The 25,664-nt window shown below is 39.8% G+C and overlaps 1 protein-coding gene across 4 annotated transcripts in view; it reads left to right on the top strand.

Annotated features, from left to right (window-relative positions):
* The window catches only part of LOC144679440 (septin-7), a 154,219-nt gene extending 128,863 nt beyond the window's left edge, over positions 1–25,356 (top strand). For 2 of the 4 annotated variants that reach the window (XM_078539819.1, XM_078539821.1), the window contains 6 exons: positions 6,863–6,914; positions 16,098–16,223; positions 18,113–18,133; positions 19,960–20,095; positions 22,315–22,460; positions 24,228–25,356. In XM_078539819.1, coding sequence (XP_078395945.1) covers positions 6,863–6,914; positions 16,098–16,223; positions 18,113–18,133; positions 19,960–20,095; positions 22,315–22,460; positions 24,228–24,267 — 521 coding nt within the window. In that variant the 3' untranslated portion in view covers positions 24,268–25,356. The remainder of the gene's footprint in view (positions 1–6,862; positions 6,915–16,097; positions 16,224–18,112; positions 18,134–19,959; positions 20,096–22,314; positions 22,461–24,227) is intronic. The other 2 variants (XM_078539820.1, XM_078539822.1) reach the window with 1 other exon arrangement.
* Positions 25,357–25,664: the final 308 nt, after the last annotated feature.

The following is a 25,664-nucleotide window of genomic DNA, read 5'->3' on the forward strand; positions in this document are numbered from 1 at the left end:
GAGTCCAGCAGGTAATACCCAGTGATGGTCCTCAGTGTGGTCCTGACGTAAGCATGATGGGCTGAAAAGCATTTGGTAAACTTGCTTAATTCTTAAAGTTGTAAACATTACTTGTATAAAATAGGACAGTTGATGAGAATGAATGATTTATGTTTTGGTTATTGGCTTTTTAACATTGGCTGTTTCCACATTACACAAATTCAACACATGGTTCATGTTCAGAGGGAGACCGAGTTTTATTTTAGAATTGTGTTGAAAAATGTAGATTTTGACATGGAATTCCTTGGCAGAACTCTTAGCTTGAGTCATGGTGTAATTAATGTCTTGCATGGGCATTATAATTTACCATCAAAGCAAATTCATGTGTGTTTGAATTTTAGCATTTAAGGGATGAGGCGAAGGTCACATATCTGAACCTCAAGATGCTTGTTTATTGCTTCTGATTTTTCACATTTGGCTTTGTGTATTGCCTTGTTCAGTATAGCATGGGTACTATCTGTTCTGCAGTGCTTGCTGTATATTGTTTTCTTTACTATTTGCACTGCTCCAAATGATTTACAGCATAGGAAATAAGAGTAGGCCATTCAGCCCTTCAAGCTTGCTCCACTATTTGGTAAAGTCATAGCTAATCTGATTGCGGCCCCAACTCTACTTTCCTGCCTATCTCCTATAACCTTTGACTCAAGAATATATTTAACTCAGCCTTAAAAATATTCAATGGCCCTGCCTCCACTGCTTTCTGGGAAAGGGAATTCCACAGACTAAGAACCCTCAGAGGAAAAAAGTTTCTCCTTACCTCCATCTTAAATAGGAGACCCCTTGTTTTTAAATTGTGTCCCCTAGTTCGAGCCTCTCCCATAAAGGGAAACATCCTCTCAGCATCCATCGTCTGGGCAGAATTCACCTTTCTCATGGACGAAGGAATGTCCTTATTGTGTTTTTTATAAAGCTTTCCAAGCTGCAGGTTCTGCCCCGATCATCAGAGGTTCAGACAAGATGGTTATTTACCTTGCCTACATATCCCTTTGTACTTCAAACCATGACATCAGTGTTATGTTGGGACTCCTTAACTGATCTTTGTACAACTTCAACATGAAATTTAACCAGTCCAATACTCTACAGTAAAAAAAAACTTCACTGCATTAATTGTACCTACCCAGAGAGTGGTTCGAATGTGGAACTCATTACCACAAGAATTGATTGAGACAAATAACATAGATGCACTAGAGGGGAAGCTAAATAAGCACATGAGGGAGAAAGGAAAGAGGATATTTTAGGGTGAGATAAAGAGAGGTAGGAGAAGGTTCATGTGAGCATGAACTGATTGGGCCAAATGGCCTGTCACTGTGCTGTAGACGCTCTTCAATTCTGGGTACACATCTCACCACATCCCAGCCTCTAACCTCTGGCAAGAGCTGCTAAATTTTTAATGGAACCCTCCCCTTCTCTTCCACTTAGTGTTAGGAATGCATTCATCTCTTCTTTGCCAGATTGTTGTGGCTTTGTTTGATGATTCAGCACTACTGTTAAATGTGTGTCATGGCATTTAAATCAAATTAAAATTTCAAGCAGCTCACCTTACTGTTAATTACAGGCTGTACCACTTTAAGCAACCCTTTGTGGACCTGCTGCTGAAGTGTTACATCTGTATTTCATTTGATAGCTATTGTGAATTACCAAAACACAGCCCAAAAGTAGGGGTTTCACATTATATGCAGAGACTGAAGTAAAACCATTTGCAAGTAACTTGGGAATGGTGGCACTGTTTGTTTAAAATGCTTGAAGTGCAACACATGACCTAAACCAGCATAACTGCAACAGGAAATGCAACAAAGCATCTCTGTGCACTAGAGTTCTTCTAACAGTTCCAAAGCCAAATGTGGGTGGGGCTGGTTTGCGTTATATACAAATAAATGATGCATCTTTCCCCTGGCATTCAATCATGCAGTTTTTGGGGTTATGAAGTGTACATGACTGAGTGTTCTAATCAGATTTAAGGTACACTGGGGAGCAAGTTTGTTTGTGGCATGGCATTGTTGGATGGTCTGTTTTGACAGTTTACTACTTGTATAATTCAATTAGAAGTTTGTTTGCTAGCCAGAGACATTTTTTGCTTGAATTTAAAATTAATCCTGTATTTATTGTTTAACTTCTCAGTGAATCAGATAAAATCTTTTAGGGAGTGCAAATGATATTTTTAATCAATCCAGCCAGAATCCAGTTTTAGTAATGGATTTACAGCTGCTTTGGAAATGGATTTAGAAACCTTTGCACACACCCCCCTGGAAAAGCATAATTCTAGGGCAAGTGCAAATTGAAAGTTCCAAAGATCTGGTGTTTGTTTATTCTGCTAGAATATAAGGCAGGTGAAGAATGTACATCTTTGTGAATTTTAAACTGCAAATGTCTTGATATGGAGGGGCTGAATGTAGTGAACACAGAGCAGCATTTCCAGACAGCAACTCCAGAGGAAATGCTTTCCGGTCTTTGGCTTGTGCTGCTGTCAGGAAACTGAGGGGCCTGGTTTTGGTGTAGTTGCAGCTGCACCAGTGGATAAATGAGATTGGAAGATTGTATCTTGTCCCTGTAGGTTGCTGTTAAGATCAGGAAATGGCTGATAGGTTGTGTTTTCTGTTAGTGGTGGCAACACTCTGAAAGGGCTGTAGTGACCATGACCTCTATTTCAGATGGGGGCATGATTTAAACAGTGGTAATTTTATGGGTCCTGCCTGTGTTGGGAAGGTGGAATAATAATTTGAAATTGACTTGCATATGAAAATCTTTAAATGTACTAACAGCCATGTGTACTTACGTGATGTCAAACGGTGTTCCAGAAATCAAATCTAAGGTCAGCTGATCCTGGTTGAAGTCAATGCTTAAGAAAATTTGTGTATGTTTCTTTGAGTAGTCACAGCACAAAACTGCCTCTCATCTTGGCACCACGTTGGTGGATAAATATTCTGTAACATATTATGCCGACTACAACAAGAAGTTTATTCTTGTAAGCCGACACAAGAATCAAGATTGCTAAAATTGGCCTCCGTGCCCTTGAAACCAGGAGAGCTGATTGGTGTCCATTGACCTCTTGAGTTTCTGTGGTGTGAAATGTTAACATTGGGTGAATCCAATATCAACTTTGGTAATAATGCTCCCTAGCATTCAGTTACTTGCCACACTCACTCTGCAGGGTTACAGAAAAATAACTGACAATTTGGCAAGGGTACCTGATGGTATCAGTTGACCCATACAACATCAAGAGTTGGACCTTTAGAAAGGGAACGATGGCAATTGGAAGATATAATTTTATACCTATCTTGCATGTAATTTTTATAATTCTTTCATGGGATGTGAGCTTTGCTGGCAAAGTCAGCATTTGTTTATAATCCCTATTTGCCCTTAAACAGAGTGTCTTGCTAGCCCATTTCAGAGGATAGTTAAAAGTCAACCACATTGCCCTGGGTCTGGAGTCATATGTAGGCCAGACCAGGTAAGGACAACAGATTTCCTTTCCTTAAGGACATTAGTGAACCAGATGGGTTTCTACAAAATCAATAGCAGTTTCATAGTCACCATTACTGAGGCTAGATTTCAATTCCATTGTTTTAAATTAAATAGAATTTCAGTTCCACCAGCTGTTGTGGTGGAGTTTGAACCCATGTCCCTTGAGTATTAATCTGGGCGGATGGATTACTATTCCAGTGACATCAGCACAGTGCACCATCCCTATTTGAGAAATTTGACGTGGGTTGCACAAGATGACTCTACACACCTAGATACCTCGGAGGAGGCATCTTACCACCTTGCTTTCCCGGATAGATCTGGATCTTATTGAGCGACTGACCTTCACCCAGAATTGAAGGGTGGGAAGTGCTTCACCAATCTCAACATGTTTTTTGTCTGCCAAATTTTATGCTTTAAAACAAAACTCTTGTAGGCTGCCAAAATGAGGAGTGTTAGTAATGGAGTGCATTCACCATGTTGGGCAATCAATATCCATAATGAGCACTACCAGACTAGTAAAGCACCATCTCTTCCTTCCCAATGTGTCTCAGCATGAGTGCAGTCATTTTGATTTTCCACAAATTGCGTGGCCTCAGAGTAATGTAGGGCAAAGATTAGCATCAGTTTTGTGCTGTGGTCTGTACCCAGCAGGACAGGGTGAAATATCTCAAGCTCATTTCATGTAGAACCTTTACAGTTAGCGGAAGAGAGACTTTCATTGCATCAGTGTGGTCTGGATAGTAACCCAAATGCCAGAGGTGAAAATTGATCGATGCTGATCTATCCTACCCATTTCCCAAATTTAGTTTCCTCATTAGTGAATTACATCCTTTTGAAAAGTAAACTGGTAATTAATTGTTACTAGCCTAATTTTCTCTCAGTTGTGTACCATACATGGCATTTCATATCCAAACTGGATTTAATAAACTAAAACCCTTGTCTGTGCAGGCCAGTAGTTGTTGTGTACAATGAAAACTTGCAGTACATTTATAGCTGAATCATTTGCAGCAGAGGGTAATATTTTTCTACATTGTCCTGTTAGGCAAAGGCCCAGTAGAATATCTTGGCATGGTGAGATTTACTCACCAGTAGAAACTGAATATTTCACATGTTAAAAACCAGTAGGTGATGACAGTATAATTGAGAGATTAGGACAGTCAATTACTTAACACTATTAAATTTCATTATGAATTATATGTGTAAAGCGTGGACAAGATGAAGGGCAGGAAATGAACTTGTCCAACTTTTAAAAACACCTCTGTGAAGGTTCGCCAGGAAGCAATCCTCTAAAAATTACTTATAATTTCAATAACCCTGCTATCTATTGCAAACTATATGCATCACCATAGCAATTTTCTGTTTTTGAAGTGTTCATTGGCCCACTCCCTTTAAAGTTATTGACAGAAGTTTTTTTTTCTCCAGAATAAGTTTTACCCTTTTCTGGGATTTTTTTAAACAGACTTGCAACAATGATTTTCACATTCTTATATAGTTTGTAACACTTCTTGTTACCAGAAGAGGAGCACAACTTCCAAGGTCAATCCCTATTGACAAGCAAATCAGCAAGTTTATAATGGGGTTTCACTGTACTGTGATCAAATTCTGTTGAGGTAATGAGATGGCAAAGCAGTGATTTACTGTTGTGACTACCTCATTATCTATCTTGTGTAGATGGCTTTTGTTTTGTCCTGTACACACTGTGGGTTGTTTGGCAAAACATACCCAGTGGGGACAATTTTAAACCCCGAAACAGGCAGGTTTGGGTTAGATGCGAGTTAACATGTTAAGAATCTCAATCCTGACTCCAACCTGTCCACTTCTGGTTTTAACGGAGGTGGGACAGTGGCGGGGTGTGTGGATAACCGATACCTCCCAGAATGCGGGTTGGCAATTTAAATATTATAATGAGGCTGCCTGCCTCATTTAACCACTATTTTAATTTTAACCCTGGTTGCATTTTCCAGTCCTCTGGGAAACCCAGGAGTGGCTAAAGGAAGCCAAGATTGCTGGTTCCAGAAAGTAAGCGCCCTGCCTCTTACCTGCTGGATCCAGTTTACTACTTCAATCTCCCCACAATCAGATATGCACTCCTCCTGACACTTACCATCTCCCTGGGACTTCCAGTCTCTCTTTTTGGATTTCCTGACCTCTGTAAAGCAGCCCCCGAAGCCAACTCACTGCCCGCCTTTAGTTATTATTATCCTGCCCAGTATCTCAGGAATTCCGATTTTATTCTGTGTTTGTAGATTTAACCTTTTTTTCTGTTGTCCTGCACAAACAAACAGTTCACTTTTTTTTTAACTTTGGGCTGTTGTTGACACCTTCAAGTGAGAATGAGCCAAATTTGGAGGGGACCCCACTCAGAAAAGCTAAATAACCTCTGGCGTCGTATCCCCATTAACAAGTTTCACTTTAGCCACTGTGGAACTGTACCCTGGCAGGAGAGGGAGAAGGTTGAGCAGGTGGCAAGGCAAATACTAAGGAGATTTTCAAGGAGATGATTAAATTGGCAGTTCTGTTTCTTTGGGTCATTAATGATGTGAAGCTTTTTTAAATGTCGTGTAACCATTGTAGGAGTAATTGTATTTCTTTCACTTGCTGACCTTGTGATTTTTAGCTTTGCTTCTTCTCCTCCTGTTTCTGTGAAAAATGTTTCCTGGGCCCTGTTTAGTAACTTGCATTGATATTGCTACAGTCGTTCATGTCTCTAGCAAGTTAAGTACACAACATGGGGTGCGATGTTTACTTTAATATAATTCAATCAGGTAGATAAATCAGTATTTTTAGTTATTTTTTTCAACAAAAGTAATTTGAAGTTGTGTATGTTCAGAATCTGTCCTGATTTATTGAAAATATACTGGAAGCTTTTGGTTATTTTGTTTTTGAATTCATTCTTTATAACGATTTTTTAATGTATAACGCTGCAGACTGCAACTTTAAGACAACAATGTGACCTTGAAGCGTTTGTTAAATTTTGATGCAAGTTGAATTTGAGCAGCTATATCAGTGTTTGCTTTAACATGAGCTGAATATTGGAACAGCTGCCCTTTCTGACCACCTGCTACCACTGAGTTAAATACCAGTGAAAGCCCCTGCAACTGCAGGCAAATGTTTGTCATACCAAACAGTGCATTTAGGCATGGGGATTATTCAAGTTACCACTGAATGTTCTGAAATGTTTCTCTTGTATGCCTGCTCACTGTAAAAAGTTGTATAAAGGCAATATGTGCCATTTGTACTGCATTTACAAACATTAGCTGTAATATTGTTACATCTGACACCTTTATTCCTACACTATACAGTGCACCTGGCTCAATGTACAATATGAAACTCACTTCTCCAATCAATTCTCTTTTTACAGTTGAAAATAGTGAGCACTGTGACTTCACAATCTTACGAAACATGCTGATCAGGTAAGGTGGACACGTTTGACTGATCCAACATATAGTGCTTAGATGACAGGTTAGCCTCATGACTGGTGTTAATAAGCTAGACCTTATTTTTTCCATTTAAAAAAAAAAACTAGAATAAAATTCTTAACAAGTAATGTTTGAAAATTGCCTCTTTAAACTACTATTCAAAAGATCAGCTCATGTTAGAAGTGCAGTAGATTCTAACATTTGCACTACAATACTTCCAAACGCGCTTGGTCCCTCCTTACACCAAAAGTGTCTCAACCCCAGTTTGTCTGTGCGGTCTTGTATATTTTGCTGTCTTGCACTGCTACAGTGATTGGCATTGTGCATTGTCTTTTAGGTGCCATGAGTTCCCTTACACATGTGCAAATCAGCTCACTGACTAGCACTTTGTAACTTGGCTTCAACATCTTAGTTGTAACAAACAGTACTGCTTTTCAAAGAATTTTTAAAAATGATTTTAAACCTGCAAAGCAGGCATATCTACAATGGGAGCAAATGATTTGTCGCTGTGAATATACCTTAAGATTTTCTACCTGTTCTTCACTGGCCTTGGTAGATATTTGAAAGTGAAAACAATGCTTTATAAATTATACTGCCCTAGGGTTTTGTTGGAACATAGGAATGTAGAAAATGAAGAAGATGATTTGGCCATCCCAAGTATTCAATGACCAATGATACAGTTCATTGCCTGTATCCCTCAACTGATTTTCTTGCCTAACGCCTATCCAGCTTGCTTGTAAAATTGCTAGACAGTCCATTCCAAACATTCCTCACTGTGTGAACATGTGATCTCGCCATTCCCCTTCCTGCTCCTGAGATCCATCCCAGTCAGCCTCGTTTTCATTCTTGGGGCCATGGTAAGCTGTTTGTTAGGGTTGAGCTTGTCCAAGCTTTTAAGAATCTTAAATATTTGTAAGGTTCATTTGTTATCTTCCTCTTTTTGTAAGCAAACTCTGTTTCCTTCAGACACCTGAGCTACCAGAGATTAAGACAGATATTGAATGCCCTTTTCATCTAATGGAGTACCAGGATGCCTGTCCTGCAATATGACAGCCAAAAATGCACATGGTACTCCACGGGGCTTTGAGTTGCCTTTTTATTACGTCCTGTAATTTATGTTCTATTACATGTGATTGATAAATGAAAACTCTATGTACCTTATCTATACTGCCACGCTATGCAAATATGTTCAATCATTACACAATATTTACAAATCCTTTATCTTGTAGACTAACACTTGAGTAGTTCTAATGTTTATTGTTCCCCAGCCTCATCACTGTGTGCCACAGAACCATTAATGATTACAGCATTAAAAACAAAATGCTGGAAATACTTAGGTCAGGCAGCATTTGTTAAGAGAGAAATGGAGTTAACATTTCTGGTTGAAGATCTTTCATCAGAACTGGGGAGAAAGTTAGTTGCAACAGGTTTTAAGCAAGTACAGAGGTATAGAGTGGAGGAAAGAGGGAAAGGGAGGGCCTATGATAGAGTGGAAGGCAGGAGAGATTAAATAACAAAAGAGATGACGGTGCAAGGCAACAGGAGATGGTAATGGGACAAGTAAAGAAACAAAAGCTAGGTCATGGGGAGGTGGAAATGAGAAATAGCGGAATCAGTGCCAACGGCTGCTGACTGAGAAAATTGGGGAAAGGATTGTGATCTGAAATTGTTGAACACGTGTTGAGCCCAGAAAGGTGTAACGTGCCAAATTGAAAGATGAGATACTGCTCTATAATGTTGAGCTTCAATGGGACATTGCAGATCAGAGTTAAGATGGCAGGTGATTGGATGCTAGGGGTCAGGCTTGTGAATTAAATGATGTTCCACATTCCCAATGTGGAGGAGACAGCCTTGTGAGCAGTGAATACAGTATGCCAAATTGAAACAGGTACAAGTAAATCACTGTTTCATCTGGAAGGAGTGTTTGGGGCCTGGCAAAGTAGAAGGGGTTAACTCTTCCGGCCTGCCACCCTATCATAAACTTGCCCTTTTGTTCTTTCCTCTCTTTTACCTTCCCCTGTCTCTGTACTTGACTGAAACCTGTTACATCTATACCTTTTTTCACTTCTGATGAAAGGTCACAACCTGAAATGTAAACTGTTTCTCTCTCTACAGACATTGGGTATTTTCTGTTTTTATTTCAGATTTCCAGCATTTGCAGTTTTTCCTATTGTTTTCATGTTTACAACATGGGGGAACCATTGTGTTCCTGCCATCTCTGCTGGACCAATCCAAAACTAATCGCACAGCTCTGATTTCTCCCCACAGCCCCTTTCATATTTATCTGCTTCGAAAACATAGCCCAGTCTTTCCTTTGAAGCAGCAATGGTCTCTGGCTCAATCACTTCCTGCACTCCATGCTTCATCAGATTTCTACATAAAGAAATTTCTGCTAACCCCACTCACCTTGGACAATTTTAAATCGACGTCCCCTTGTCATGACTCAGTTCATTAAAACTGCAGTTAAAAATGCGGTTTGCGGTTTACACTTGCCAATGATTTCCATTTCTCCTCTGCCCCAGCCTATCGGCACTTGGTCAGCCAGCTCATGATTGGTTGAAAACTTCCCCCTCCCACTTTAATGCCACTCGAACATGTTGGCAATTTTGCCCCTATCTGAACTTCTAAACCTTTGATCTACAGCTTGAAAGCAAAAATCCCACCCGCAGGTACGTGGAGCACCTAAATAATCAGATCAAACACGCTTTTTAAATTTTTTGATGGAATGTGGGTGTTGCTGGCAAGACCAGCATTTGTTGCCCTTCCCTAATTACTACAACCAAGTGGCTATTAGGCTATTTCAGAGGACAGTTAAGAGTTAACCACATTGCTGTGGGTCTGGAGTCACCTGCAGGCCAGACCAGATAGGGACAGCAGGTTTCTCCCCTGAAGGACCTTCGTGAACTAGATGGGGTTTTCTGACAACCGATAGTTTCCTGGCTTTTCCTAGCTTTCAATTCCAGATTTTAATTGAATTTAGATTCCACCAGCTGCTGTGGTGGGATTTGAACCCATGTCCACAGAGCACTAGCCTGGGCCTCTGGATTAATAATCGAGCAGCATTGCCACTACACTATCTCCCCATCCTTTTGATACGTCGTCAGTTGTTAATCCACTTAAGTAACTGTCGCAACTATTCATTGCACTCGCACCTTAACCTCCCTAAACCTCTTTACCTCTCTTCCCTCTCTTAAAAAGGAGCCAAATGTGTCTGGTAATGCTCCTGTGAAGTAGCTTGGGATGTTTTACTTTTTAAAAGGTGCTATATAAATGCAAGCCGCTGCTGTTGAACAAAATCCAGCAAGTTATTTTTTTGTCACAAACTTTGATACCTAACAGACTTGTTGAAGATGGCCTACTTGCCCTGATGTGTTCAAACCTGGGAGTTCCTAACAATACCCTTCTTTGCAATATTCTCCAGAATGTTATCCTGAAAAAATGACTCATTTTGGTCAGGGAGAGCACCAGTAGCAAATTCTCTGAATACCAGTCCAGAAATTTCCCGTTTGCCTGACATCACATCCCCATCTCTTACTGAAATACCCCATCCTCTTTGAACCTGGCAGTTCTAACTACAGCAGTTCTCACTAAAAAAAAACTGCAAGGGATGACATTCCTTTAAAATGTTCCATAATTGGGAATGATGGGATGTTGCTGCTTTCAAATTCCTATATGATACAAGAACACAGTTTGGTGCTGGAATTCTGCTGTTGAGAACTGAATTAGTTCCAGTTGCAGTTAAAGCTTCATTCGTGCTGAATCAAGATGATGAACGATAATGTCCGGATTTAATCATCACGTGAAATGCAGCATTCTTGAGGTACTTCTCACTTTGCTGCTGTATAGCTCTCTATAAGGCACTGAGGATTTTTTCAGCTGGAACACTGACAATCTGCAGGGCCTCAAAGACATCAGCTCCTGCACTATTATAGATCAGCTTTACTAATCCAGCACTGTTGGTGGAAGTGACATTGAACTAATTTGACAAGTGGAGTCAAAAACAGGGTCATTAAGAGTATGCTGCACCAGAATATAGCTGTGCTGATGTAGCATGTTGGAGTCACCCGTTGGAGCAGTTCAGTAACATGTGCAAGTTCATGCACCCATTGAGGGCTTTGACTACACCTGACAATCATGCATATGGTTTAGTATCCATAATGCTAACTACTCAGTCATGTTACTAGGATGCCTAAACACTTTATTCTTCACTTTATCCTGAGGAAATGTGAAGTACCACCAATGCCTCTCCTTTGCATATTTTCGCCTCAAAAGAATTTTGTTGTTGTTCTTGGGTCACATCTAGCTCAGTGTCCTCTTGCTACCTGGTGTTGAACTGCTTTGGAGGCCTCTCTTTCAGAGGGTGAGGTTGAGTGACGAGCAGTAGGATTTCCTCCCACTCTAACTGGAAACTGAGAGCCCTCCCTACTCTGTTTCCTGAGTTCCATGTTGTATGGGCTGACTCCTGAAGTTCTCAGGGGAACTCTGCTTGAGGAGTAAATGCTGCTTCACCCAGATTCCAAGAACTAAAAGATAATGCAGCCCCTCAGGCACTTGGTTGTTATGGCTCGTGCTCCAAAGCTCCATATCGAGCAAACAAATATCCCAAATCAAGACCACAAGGTCTTATAAAACCTATGTGCTTAGTCGTCATATCAGCCACATACTGTATTCAGCTCCACTATTTTAACAACGGTGTGCTCATAATATATGGTAGAATTAAAATGCAACCCTTTTTTCCACAAATCAAAAGTAAAACAGCATTGCCATGTTGTCAGCACTCTTGACAAGCACAATCTACTCTGAACACTTGATTATCTTGAATCAAAAATGGTATCTGGCTGGGGCATGGGTTTCTAACCCTTTCGTTGAAAGATTGTGTCTAAACAATAAGCACAGTCTACGTTTATAACCATTTGCAAATGATTTGCCATCCTTTTTAGATGGGCAGTGTCACAATTGCCAAATCGCTCCGTCTATTTCACCAAACTGTCAGCTAATCGGGGATGGCATTTGGAAAGTAGTATTTTTCTGAGGCCACCACACGGTGTAAATTGGGTGGGGGTCTGGGAAACTGAACCCACCAATGCAGTTTATTACTATCCCATGCCCGTGTCATTTTTTATTTCATGCCTGAGTAGTTTTAATTCCGTATCGATCCAAATTAATGTGAATTTAGCTGATACTGAATCAGGATGGAGAGCATGAGAGCTCCCTCGAGTGGGGTGTTTGAAGCATTGTTGTGTAGAAAAACAAATTGAATTGCAGATTGCAATGTGAAATCAACACAAATCGTACTATCAAATGTAGCTTAAAGGAATTTAACTTCAATTGCTTCTGTCAGTGGCCTTGCCCATAAACCTTTATTCATGACTATTTTTCAGTTGTCAGCTTTATTTGGGCTGTTGTCTTTGACAAAACTGGGTGTTTGTTGGCAGCTATGTAGCTTTAAGTGTGATCACTCTGGTCAGCTGCATCTGTTTACATTCTCTCACCAATAATTAATTTTTTATTTCAGAACTTCAAAAGCTGTCAAGTATGTCACGTATGTCAATACATAAGATACTTGAGTAACAAAGCTTGAATTTAACATGAGATCAGTTTTGGTCTATATTTGAAGAGTAATTTGCAGAAGAGAGGGATTTTGATGCGTGTTCCATCTTCTTCACCCTCCCTGCCCCCAAAAAAACCTGCCTCTGATATTTCATATCTGGAAATCTCTAGATTGGTGACAGTTAATTTTTTTTGCTGTTGGAAGCAAAAAAAAGGATCTGCTTGTGTTAATGAAAGTCATAAGCGATAGGAAAACTGTGCTAAATTAAAGCTAGGGAATTGATCTTAAGTGGTACCGTTCCCATGTATTGTGTGCAATGTGTATGGGAGGGGAATTCTGAAGACCTAATCTTCCACAAATCCTGGGTAAGACTAAACGCTTTACAAACATACCACTCCAACAATGATTGGAGAGCAAATTAATTTTTTGACGAAATTTTACTGGACCGTCATTCTCCTGTCTGCAAACCCCCCCCCCACCACCCCCAACTGTAAACTTTGGCTATCTTTCTTGTGGCTTAATGTGTGTAAGTAGTTCAAAGTGAAGCCCAGCTTAGTCTCCAATATTTATTAGCTGTGTATTTTTATAATGTTCACATGTAAAATCTATAACACTTGGTTCCTACATCACTGTCAAATAAAATACTCACCAGTCATATCACATTACTACTGCAATCAATTTTTAAGTAAATATCCCATGTTAAAGTGTGATATATGTATGTGGTGAAAAATCATAAGTTGTTAACTAATTGTATTTTAAACTGGGGGAGTGGGTGCAAATGTTGCCAGTTCATTTTTAATGAGTCACAGTTGAATCTTCTATATTCAGTCAGCCAGACCGTGTTCCGCAGTTTACTGTGGTTTGCAAAGTTAAGTGAAGGTTTAGTGTGCTATTTTTTTGTGGAGGTGGAGAGCTGGAAAGGAGTGAGCGAAATCTACTGTCACAATTTAGTCATCCGATTTTAAATCAAGATGTAATCCTCCTATTTAATATAGATTGATTAGTTTCTAACCAGCTGCAGTGTATTGACCCCACTGTAGAAGAGCATGCACCATTGTCAAAGCTGCTGCAAATGATCAGATTTGGAAAATCACTAAATGAGCTGATGAATCTGCTTTTGAAAAGTTGCTGTGCAATGTGGTCTCCCAACTCTTAAACCTATTTTCCAGATTCTTGAAGGGTGGGTACTCAATATATTCATTCCTTACACCTTTAATTGGCTTTGGCTGTCAGAATTGGGAGTACAGCTTTTTCTTCCCCCCCCTCGTGTAAATTGAATTTGACCTTAAACCTTTTAATTGATGCTTTCACAGTTAGTGAACACAGGAAAATATAATTGGACAGTGCCCATGACAGTCTACACAGGACTAATTGTTTTAAATACTAACATTGCTGAATATTAATGTGGGCTTATTTAAAACATCTTTGCTCAAGCCTTGAGGTATGATTTAAGGAATCTAAGCAACAGCTATGATTGTCAGGTGAATTTCATACAGGGAATAGTTCTAAGGATAAATTTGAACATTGATGTAATTTACTTTGGCAACGTAACAGAAATAGGGATATAGAACAAACTCTCTTCTGTTATAAAACTGGCTTGTGTAGAAAGAATCAAACCACTGTGTACTATGATCTTGTATTCTTTATTTCATAAGTTTGAAGCAGAATCACAGAATTTTAACGTCGCAGAAGGTGGCCATTCGGCCCATCATGTCTGCACCGGCTCTCCAAATGAGCATTATGACCTAGTGCCATTGCCCTGCCTTTCCCCTGTACCTTTGCACATTGTTTCTATTCAAATAATCATCTAATACCCTCTTGAATGCATTGGTGAACCTGCCTCCACCACACTTCCAGTCAATGCATTCCAGACCTGAACCACTCGTGTGAAAAAGTTTTTTCTCACGTCACATTTGCCTCTTTTGCAAATCACTTTAAATCTGTGCCCTCTTGTTCTTGATCCTTTTACAAGCAGGTACAGCTTCTCCCTGTCTACCCTGTACAGCCCCCTCATGATTTTGAACATCCCTGTCAAATCTCCTCTCAGCTGCAACCTCTCCAAGGAGAACAACCTCTCCAATCTACCTTCGTAACTGAAGTTTCTCATCCCTGGAAGCATTCTTGTAAACCTCTTCTGCACTCTCCAATGTGTTCACATCCTTCCTATAATGTGGTGCCCAGAACTATGTACACTACTCCAGCTGAGGTCTAATGAGCATCTTATATAAATTCAGCATAACCTCCTTGCTCTTGTACTCTATGCCCCTATTAATAAAGACTAGGATAGTATATGCCATCAACTGCTCTCTCCACCTGTCCTGCCACCTTCAATGCACATTTACACCCAGGTCTTTCTGCTTCAAAATTTCACCCCTTATTTTATACTGTCTGTCCATGTTCTTCCTACTAAAATGCATCACCTCACACTTCTATACATTGAACTTCATCTGCCACCTGTCTGCCCACTCCACCAACTTGTCTATGTCCTTTTGAAGTTCTGCGCTGTCCTCCTCGCAGTTCACAACACTCCCAAGCGTCGTATCATCCGCAAACTTTGAAATTGTCCCTTGCACACCAGGATCTACATCATTAATATATATATCAGGAAAAGCAAGAGTCCCAATACTGGGAAACTCCACTACAAACCTTCCTCCAGCCCAAAAAATATCCATTGACCACTACTCTCTGCTTCCTATTTTTCAGCCAGTTTTGTATCCACATTGCTACTGTCCAGATTTCAATAGTTAAAGTGCTATTTGTATTCTGCTTCAGTGTTAGGAGGAAGAATAGAGTGTGTAGTTCACAGGCTGAATGCTGTGACTCAGTATAAAATCTACTTACTGGCAAGTAGTAGCATAAAGATTTGATTGTAGGATGGCTGTCAGCCAGTTGGAGCTGACGAGCATTCAGCCCATCTCCAAATGCAAAAGGCTTGACTGTTTAAAGTTGCTGTGAAAAGCCTGAGTTTCTTGCCAGCCCTCTGGAGGTTAGTTAGACAGTTATCATCCTACACCTGATGTAGACCCACCTCAGTTGAAAGCTGTTAAATGTATGGGCTATTATAATGATGGGAACAAGCTGTTGGGAGCAAACTCTGCTGTTTTTGCTGAATGCACATTTTGTGTGAGCCAGTTTTTATTCAAACACACTTGGAGCCTGAGGGCTTCTTCATTCTAAGATAGGAGCCATGCCCTTTTGATATGTAGAACATTATAGTTATATGTAGCACAGGCGGGGTGCGCGGGTTGGGGAGCTCCTGGAGCTGTTGGGTTTCAGAAATTTAGCCAGTTTCACCACAGCTTTCAGTGATTTTTCTCAACACAATAGCTTTGAATTTGGCTCAACCTGTCAGCTGCCCTGAGATTTGCTGCTAAAATGGATGTTAAACTGAAATGTGAGTAAACAGCTCCAAATGTGGCAGACTAAAGTGAAGTAGGCTCCTAACGTAAGTTGTTGTACTCTCCAATACTTTATATTGAAGGCTGTAAAATGAAATATTCAGATACCTTTTTGGCAAAATATTAGTGATGGCTATTATACCGATGGAACTTGGTTTGTGATGGCATTCAGAGGCTCGTGGATTGTGTGCCAGATTGTGTAACCTGTTGGTTTCTCACTCCACACAGAACTCACATGCAAGATCTGAAGGATGTGACCAACAATGTTCACTACGAGAACTACAGGAGCAGAAAGTTGGCTGCAGTCACATACAATGGTGTTGATAACAATAAAAATAAAGGACAGTTGACCAAGTAAGAAACCTCTTCTACCATTTGGGCATTTACTTAACCCTTTAACTCCTTTACACAAAGTAAATGGTGGCCATCAAAACTGCTGACAGGATTTGCTGAAAATGTTCTACATGCCTCAAGGAAATTCTTTCTATTCGTTCAGGGTGTCCTCAGTTAACAAACATCTGGAAACCTTATGTAGTCTGCTGTGCTTAAAATGCTTTGCTTTTGTTCCACATGTACAAGAAAAGAAAGATTTGTGATCTATTGTAGCTTCCCAAAAGTTTGGCTTTTCCACATTAATGGAATGGAATTATCTGTGCTAATAATTGTAGGTGCTTTAAAATGTTTTATAAATGAAAAATAGGTTTATAATTTCTTGGTCTTGCCTATGCTCATATGAAAGGAGAGCCTCTCAGTTATTTACTTGTGCTTGTGTTGCTCATCTGCATTTAGCCAAACTGTAGAGTTTCTTTTTAAGATGGAGCGTGAGGCACTGTTATAAGATACACGTAACCTTGGGCCTCGATCTCGGCTGTTTTGTTCTGCAGCAAGCCTAGCAACATTGATATTGCTATCCCAAGCCCTGAGATATTTAGCCATTTCTTGTGCCTTACCCACGTCATGCACTTGGCCATGACCAAATGCATAGACAGGCAACTCCAAGATCATTGCCAATGCAGACAGGTGACCTATGGTATTCACCAGTTGGTGAATCAGCTTGCACTGTTACTTCATTTGGTGTAGAAATACTGAGCTTTCATACTTAAACTCATTACATGTGGAAATTATGGTGGAAGCGATCTGATTGTCTAGCTGTTGTCATTTGACTTTGGTTTTTAATCTTTGAATTTCACTTTTTTTTAATCAGCCAATTGATAGATGCGGCTTTAAGATAGTGCATTTTGAGTGTGTTCTTGGACTGTCATTTAAGAAATCTGTTTGTTTTTCGTTGACCAGCCCATATTTTTAACCATATTCTTTTGTATGAGTGGTATAAAGGAAATACACATTTTAAAAAACATGGAGTTTGAAGACAGTATTTCTGAAGGTATCAGATCTTAAAAACTAAAAATGGTAGCAATATAGAATAATTCAAGTGTTAAATTTAATTGCTTTCAAAATGTGAAGGCTGCTTATAGCTTTAAACTTCAAATTGAGTGCACTGATCAGAAGAAATGCTGTCTTTTGTAAAGCTGAAATAATTTTATCAAATATCAAAACTTCCAGTAATTTGGAGTGAAACGTGATTGTGAATAAAATTGCCCAGCACCAACTTTGTCAGAATATCTGTGATGTGCAAGGTAATATGTTGCAGTTAAATGTCAACTGTCAGGTAAATATGGTAAGTAGCACTTGAATTGGAAACCAGTTGTGCTTCTTAATGGGTTCAGAGTTTATTCAGAGAAATAGAGCAGACAGCAGAATACTATCTCGTTTCTTATCCAGCTGATCAGTTTCATAAACAATTAGTGCAGCCAATACCTTAACCATCAAGCTATTATTCTGCCTCCACTGCCTCGCCACATAGCAGAGCATTACTTTATGCCAAGTTATTTTTCACATGATAAGTGAGCATTTTATGCAGCAGTCTCCCATAGCTGAAACCCACCAAGATTTTGTTTGAAATTCTTTAGCCAATTCAGTTAATCTTCCACACGTTTTGAATTATAAGACTGTGGAGTGGGATGGTTCAACTTGCAGTCAGATACCTTGCATATCATGGGAAAATCTGAATGTTTGTAGAAATGAGCTGTATTCTTGGATGTTACACACTTGCGCCATTGAATGAAATTGCATAATGTCCGATTTTAAATGTTTTATTTCATCTTTATAACCTCTCCATGTAATTTAATGTAAAGTTGTGTTTTCCTCATCCTAAGTGTCTGTGTATCTGTTTTTCTTTTTAGATTTGACACAGTTGAAGGCATGTAAGTGGTTGTTTAAATTATTTGTAAGAACTTTACAACACTTTTTAGCATCAACTTGAATTTCAGATCCGTTGGACACAAAAGTATTAAATTTCTGACATTGGGTGGGATTTCTTGTGTTATCACCACAAGGTGGTCCTAACTATAAAAAAAAAAGTTTGTTCCAAAAATATTTCCTGTTGCCAAAAACTTACCTAATCGGTAAGAAAAGAAATGAATCATTGAAATATCTGGACCTAATGTCTAAGATGAGCAAGTAAATTTAAATATTTTCCTTCAAGCTAAAGTATTATAGAATTATATAGAGATTTACTTCAGACGTTAACAAGTTGTGCAATTTGACTTTTTTAAATTCAGCAGTGTTATTTTTGGAGCAATCTTTGTTACAAACTTTCTCTGCTTGTTAAACATGAATTTTCTGGTAAACATATGGGTAACTGGCAGGAAGGATGGAAAAGCTTCCATGGATAGATGCTTGTATGTAAGCCCTTGAACTGCTTTTTGCTTTTCTCCTCGCTCCCACAGTTCTACAAGTCCTTTTAGGAATGGAGGCTAATCCAGTAGTCGTGTTTCCTGCTGCATAAAGATACTGTGCTCTGAACCTTTTTTCCTTCCAATTCCCTTTTGTTCAGTGGAAGCAGTGAGGTGCAAATGGTGCTGCAGTCATTGCAGTTGATAATAATGACCTGGCTAATGATTGCATCCTTCTGATGGATATCTAGGAGAAATGGAACCACGTGATCTTAGTCAAAGGAAATAAGATGGTCTCGTTCCCCAGCACTGCTCTACAATATTGGTTGCTGTCACTTTCAATACACTGATCTTTATGCTAAATGGTTTCTGTCAGGATGACTGGGACTTTTTCTTCAGGATTCTACTGGCTGGTTTTGCGTTCCCCATTTCCTCTTTTTGTTTTCCCTAGGTATCGATCACTTGGCTTTGGGAATGATGTGATTTTGTTAACGATTAGCTTTGAAAACACTTTGAGAGTAAACCTTCAGACAATGTTTTGGAAAATGGAGTGTTTTTTAAATTGTATGATCGAAACAAGCAAAACTGGAGATGTTTTCATTGGGTGTCTGCCCCTCTCTGGAGTTCATTGCTTTACAAGACTTCCTCCTTTCACCTCATCTAATCAAAATATATATCAATCACATACTTAGGTGTAACACACTTTAGCAATTCAAGTTCTTTACGTACCACATTTCCTGTTGAAATAAGCATCTATATTGGATCTTGTGCCCACACTGTCTTGCCCTAGTTTTCTGATATTTTTCATTCCCTGCCCCATTAGTGGGTAGTTTAACCAGTAAAATCAACTGCATGTATTTCTGACTCTTGAGACCTTGCATTCCCTTGTAGTGTCTCTAGGAAGTTATCTTAAGTTTGTAACTGGAGCTTGAGGTATGGGTTGTAAATAATTTACAAGGAAACCCATAGGGAAAATAAACTACTTTAAAAACTAAATTAAACAAGCCTCTGCATTCTCGCACACACACGCACACACGTGTAATGTGTTCACAAGAGGCAAAGCCCCTCTTCCTTTGAGCTTTTCATTTAGAAGGAGCGAGGCCAGTGGTTTCTCCAGAGACATGAAGAAGCCATCCCTATTCCATTTCCGTAGATTTTGGATTTAAGATTGAGATGGTGTGGCAATCATTTGATGGGATTGATATGTTTATAATGGTTTGGCACATGTGAAACTATTTCCTGATTTGGTTCTTTGAAAACTCAAAATCACATCTATCCTATATTTACATCTGGTGTTCATTCATATATTTTGTATATTATGAAACTAACTCACTAATCCTCTTCACTGACCATAGAAGTCCCCTGGCTCAGATGGAGGAAGAACGGAGAGAGCATGTGGCAAAGATGAAGAAGATGGAAATGGAAATGGAACAAGTCTTTGAAATGAAAGTCAAGGAGAAGATTCAGAAACTGAAAGATTCTGAGGCAGAGGTATTTATCAAGAATGCAAGCTCATTTACAATTTGCAAACAATTCTGCATTTTTTTAATATTTTCGTCTACAGATTTCAGAATAAATACTGCTTATATCAGTTTGCTGATGTGGGATAATTTCCCTAAAGTACAGTAATTGTCAAGTTCTGAAGTGTTTTTTGTGGGGAGGGGGTGTCAAACACCCAGATCCCATCACATTGCTGGAGTGTTTCAGTCAAGCTTACTGAGTTGTCAGCACTTACTTAAATAAATAAATAGTGCTAAGGATTTGCATGTTGCTGATGGGGCTGGCATTTATTTTCCATCCCTGGTTGCTGTGCAAAATGATGGTGGGCCACCTTGTTGAATTACTATAGTCCATGCAGGTCATTTTATAGCAGTTATGACTTAGGCTACTTAAGACTCAAGCACGTTGGTGTAGAACTGGAGTCTTGTATAGACACCAGGTAAGGATGGCAGATTTTCTTCCCTAAATGACATTAATGAACCAGATGGGCTTTTATGACAATCAATGATAGTTTCATGGTCACCATTACTGAGACCAGCTTTCAATCCCAGATTATTCATTGAATAGAAATTCTACCAGCTGCTGTGGTGGGATTTGAACTCGTATCCTCAGAACATTAACCTGGGCCTTTGGATTGCTAGTCCAGTGACTACTACTACGCCACTGTTGTTGTGTACTGTATGTCTTGTTTAGCTTGCCATACTTTGCAAGGCAGCACATAATGGGATCACAGAATCCATCTTGTCAGTTCGGTTGCTGAAGTAAAATAAAACGGAAGCTGCAATGCTCAATCACCTCCGCGCCTACATGTGTATTGATTCGTCTTTGAAAAGATATCAGCAGTCCCAGCATTAAAACGTAACAACTGTTTCTTCCCTGCTCCTCTCTCCACCCCCCCTCCCCCGCCCCACCAAAGTAGGTTGTGCCCTTATATGTATTTATTGCAGCACCACCGTAACCCATTTTTAAATTAAAACCTAATTTATAAAGTTGTAGAAAAAAAATGATCATCTTAACAAAAATATTACAGGAACCTGATAACAGGAGGAGACTGTTTAGCTCCTTGAGCCTGTTCCACCATTTGAGTAAATCATGGCTTATCTGCACCTTAACTCAATTTACTCACCGTTGCTCCATATCCATTGCAAAATCTATCAGTCTCAGTCTCGAAAATGTTTGTTGACCATCTCTCCCTCATTATGCACTGATGTTTTTTGGGTGTTGGTGACAGTGGGGAGAGTTCCAGATTACACTGTCCTGTATGTGGAACAAGTGCTCTCCAATCTCACACCTACATGGCCCAGCTGTAATTTTAATGTTGTGCTTTTTTCTAGACTTACTCCACCAGAGGAAATAGTTTCTCTATCTATCCATTGAATCCCTTTTTCATTTTAAAGACCTTGATTGAATTACCCCCCAATCTTCCAAATTCAAGGGAATATGACCCAAGTTTATGTAAACTGTCCTCATAATTTAGCTTTTACTGGTGAATCTATGCTGTACTCCTTCCAAGGCCGATACATGCTTCCTGACAAACTGAGCACAGTACTCCAGGTGGAATTCAACAGCATAATGTGTACACAATCCTGGCTTGGAACTGTAATACTGTTCCTTCACTGTCACTGGGTCAAAATCCTGGAACACTCTAACAGTGTTGTGGGCGTACCAACACCAGATGGACTACAGCAGTTCAAAACGACAGCCCACCACCACCACCACAACAAAGGCAGTTGCAGATTGCTGGCCTTGCCAATGGTGCTCATGTTCCATGAATGATTTACATTATAGCTGTTGGGTTTTGCAGTATAGCAGTTTAAAATGTGATGAATTGAAAGGCTGAGCAGCTTTTGTGCTGTGCCAGTTACTTTAAATATTTGCAGCCATATCAGTATGGCTTACGGGCTCACAGTTAAAAAAAACATCTTTGTTAACCTGCTTGTTTCAAAAGAAAATGTTTGAATTGAGAGGGTGGCAAGGTGACAGCTTATCCTCTCTCCCTTCCTTCACCCTGTCCCCCCTGCAGTGAAATATCAAGGTTTCATCCTCATTTCAGCGGTGTATGGAGTGAGTGCGGCATTTTAGTATAGCATGGGTGTGGAAGGCAGCAGAGCGTTGTACGCAGTATAGGATTTGTAAGGTATTGAGGAGGGGCACCAAGTCAGGGGGATGTAATTTGGGCTGCCTTGATGTAATTACTGTGTGTTTTATAGCTCCAGCGACGCCATGAACAAATGAAGAAGAATTTAGAGGCGCAGCACAAAGAACTTGAGGAAAAACGCCGCCAGTTTGAAGATGAGAAACAGAATTGGGAGGCTCAACAGCGTATTCTGGAACAACAAAAACTAGATTCTACCAGGTACACCCCCTCCCAAAACCTTGCATGCTTGATCCACTGCACCTGCGATGGCTTACCAATTTTTGGTTTAAATAATGGTGGTGGTGCCAGTGCTTGGAACATAGATACTTATAGCACTAAAGAAGGCCATTCAGCCCATCCTGTCTGTTGACTCTTCAAAACTAATCCAACTGCTCCACTTTCCTCATAGCTCTGTATTGAAATTGTTTCAACCACACCTTGAATCAAAGCTTCAACTTCCCCTTGTAAAGAAACCTCTTCACCCCTTTGTGATGACTTTAGATTTATAACTCCACATCACTGACTTCCAAAACACAGAACATCTCCCTATTCACTCTATCAAGCGCTTCATAATTTTAAAAAAAGTAACTGAATCTAATCCTAGCCTTAGTTCCTGTGAAAGTCCTCTCTTCATTCTCTCCTGATTACTGTAATTTTCTTCTCTCGTGTAATGCTGCTGAATATACTATACACACTGTCTATTGCTTCAATATCCTGCCTATAATTAGGTATCCAAAACTATACAGAGTGCTCTAACTATCAAACCCTGTGGCCTAATCGTGAATTGTTAATGTTTCAGTAGAGTTTAGAAGGGACATTGTTTTCTGGAATATGCAAGGTTCAATTGGATGAGCTCAGATGTTTGATTGCAGTTCAGTGCTCTGAATTTCCATTTATAATTCTCAGATAATGACCATCTATTTTTTGAAAAGGTGACACTGGCTTTAGTTTTTGTACAACATAACCCCCTGGATTCGAGCTAATAGTCACTTCAATCAGCTGTTTGTAGGTGGGAGTTTCTAATTTGTACATCCAATCACAGACCCTTGAACGAAGCAAATCTCCAGTGAATTCATTAGGATTTATATGGCTGACTGTAAAATTTACCACCCAGCAAAGGGGCAGAGAGCAGCCTTCTTCAAACAAGTACTAGTTCTCGTAGTTTTTACCCTCCGTTGTACCCGAGGCAGTAGCTGGTAATGTCAGGCAATATTTGTCAGGCATAATTCATGTTGGGTCTTCAGCTTAAACAGCTGCCTTGGTGACCATCAATGTAAGAAGAAAGGATTTGCATTTATATAGCGCATTTAATGATCTCTGAGCGTCCCAAAGTGCTTCACAGCCAATGAAATTCTTATGAAGTGTACTCAGTTTGATAGTGTGGGAAACAAGCCACAGCCAATTTGCACACAGTAAGGTCCCACAAGCAATATTGTGATCAATCTGATAATCTGTTTCAATGAAGTTGGTTGAGGGATAAATATCGGCCAGGATTACTGGGGAGAACTCCCATGCTCTCACGGGATATTTTGCATCCACCTGTTGGAGCAAGTAAGGCTTTGTTTTATTGCCATAATCAAAGCAGTGCAGCACCCCCCAGTACTGTTCTGGATTGTCAGCCTGGATTTTTGTGCTCAGGCCTCTACAGTGGGGCTTGAACCCACAACCTGCTGACTCCGAGGCAGGAGTGCTACCCACTGAGCTTGGCTGAGACCTGAGGCTGATCCCCACAATTCCCCTGATTTTTGGCACAGATTGCAGGTTAACAAATAGCCTGGCCCCAAGACACTGAGCCATTAGTGTGCCTGTAAACTATTCCAGTTAACTGATCAGGGATCCAGTGGAGATCTTTTGCATGTTCTAACTGAGTCAACAACAAGACTTAAGATGTTTGGGTTTTTTTAAAGAGTTCTATTTAGTTGCATTTTCTAGACAGCCTATGTGATGAGAACTGTGCTGAGATATAAATATTGTTTTCTTTCAAAGGACCTTGGAAAAGAACAAGAAGAAAGGGAAGATCTTTTAAAACATTTGAAGACCACCAAATTATGTACTTGCCAATTTGCCAGCCCTGGACATAATTTTTTTTCTTTATTTTGAAAGGATTCAACTTTGCACCTATTATCTCTATAATGTTAATGTATTAGCATGTGAAATGGCCAACCTAATATTATGTTTGTACATTAATTTCTATTTGTAGTCTCTGGAATAGGAAGCTAGAAAAGTCTCAAGTTATCTGGGGTAATGTATGTAGAGACACAACATCTGAATTTTTTAAAAAAACTGATGCCTCCCTTTTTATGCAGATAAATGTGTTACTGTCATGCAATCATGTTCTGGTGGTTGATTGTTTACAGAATATTGACTGTTCTTCCATAAATGTGGGAACTTTGAACGATGTTTATAAGAAACAGTGCTATAATTTGTTGCAGCTTTACTCTGCTTCAGAAATAACACAAAAACCTCATACGATGCAGCTATAGCATAGTCTTGTCTTAACACATTTCGGTTCTGGGGGCAGCACCAGTTTCTTTTCCACCTTTCAGTGTTCTCCTGTCCCCACAACAATACAGAAATGTTATAGGGCTTGTGTGGAATCTCAGCCACTTCCATAATGTGTTCTCTTAGATTTTTGCTGTTTCCATTGAATAATTAACGTTCTCTAGCGAAACATTTACCTTTTTTGTAACTGCTTCATTTATTGTAACAATTAATTTAGATATTTCATCATATATTGCCCAGCAAAATGCTGAAAAATTTAAAAAAAGCATAGCTTTTGTATGTTAGGAAGTAATGGGGGATTCAACAACATGCTTTCTCTTGCATTTTATTGTAACTGACTAAAGTACTGCATTACATGTAAGCTCTGGAGCCATTAATGCACCTTTCTCCAGCTAATTGCAGTCAAGCTTGTATCTCCTTACTCAGTGGAATTCATGGGCTCCAAGGGGTTCGGGGGGTGGGTGGGTGGGTGGGGAGGGGGAGGGGGAGGGGGGTGCGGGTGGTGTTGGGAGGGAGGGAGAAAAGAGTCACATTTAGCTGTATACATGTTACCCATCTCTGTATTTTTGTTTGTATTGTACAGAGTCACATAATAAAACGATGTTGTGATGACGTAACTGCTTTCTGCGGCATTGTGATTTTGTTGGCAATGTCTGGCTCGCTGCCATGTTGACAGGAGGCTAACCTGAGTTTGCAATTGACCTGAAGATTATATTTCTATAGAGGGATGGAGATCCGCTCCAGTCTGTCACAAAGGGTGTTAGTGAGACACTTAACTTGTGTAGTGCAACCTGTGGTATCTTGAGTCGCGCCTAAGTAGCTTTTTGTTGTTTTCAGTGTCTGCAGTGTGCAAGAAATGAAAAATAAAGATTAACATTAATACAACATCTTTTACAACCTCAGGAAACCCACCCCCAAAGC

Source organism: Cetorhinus maximus, chromosome 4, assembly GCF_964194155.1.
Source record: "Cetorhinus maximus chromosome 4, sCetMax3.hap1.1, whole genome shotgun sequence".
In the NCBI taxonomy this organism is placed as follows: Eukaryota; Metazoa; Chordata; class Chondrichthyes; order Lamniformes; family Cetorhinidae; genus Cetorhinus; species Cetorhinus maximus.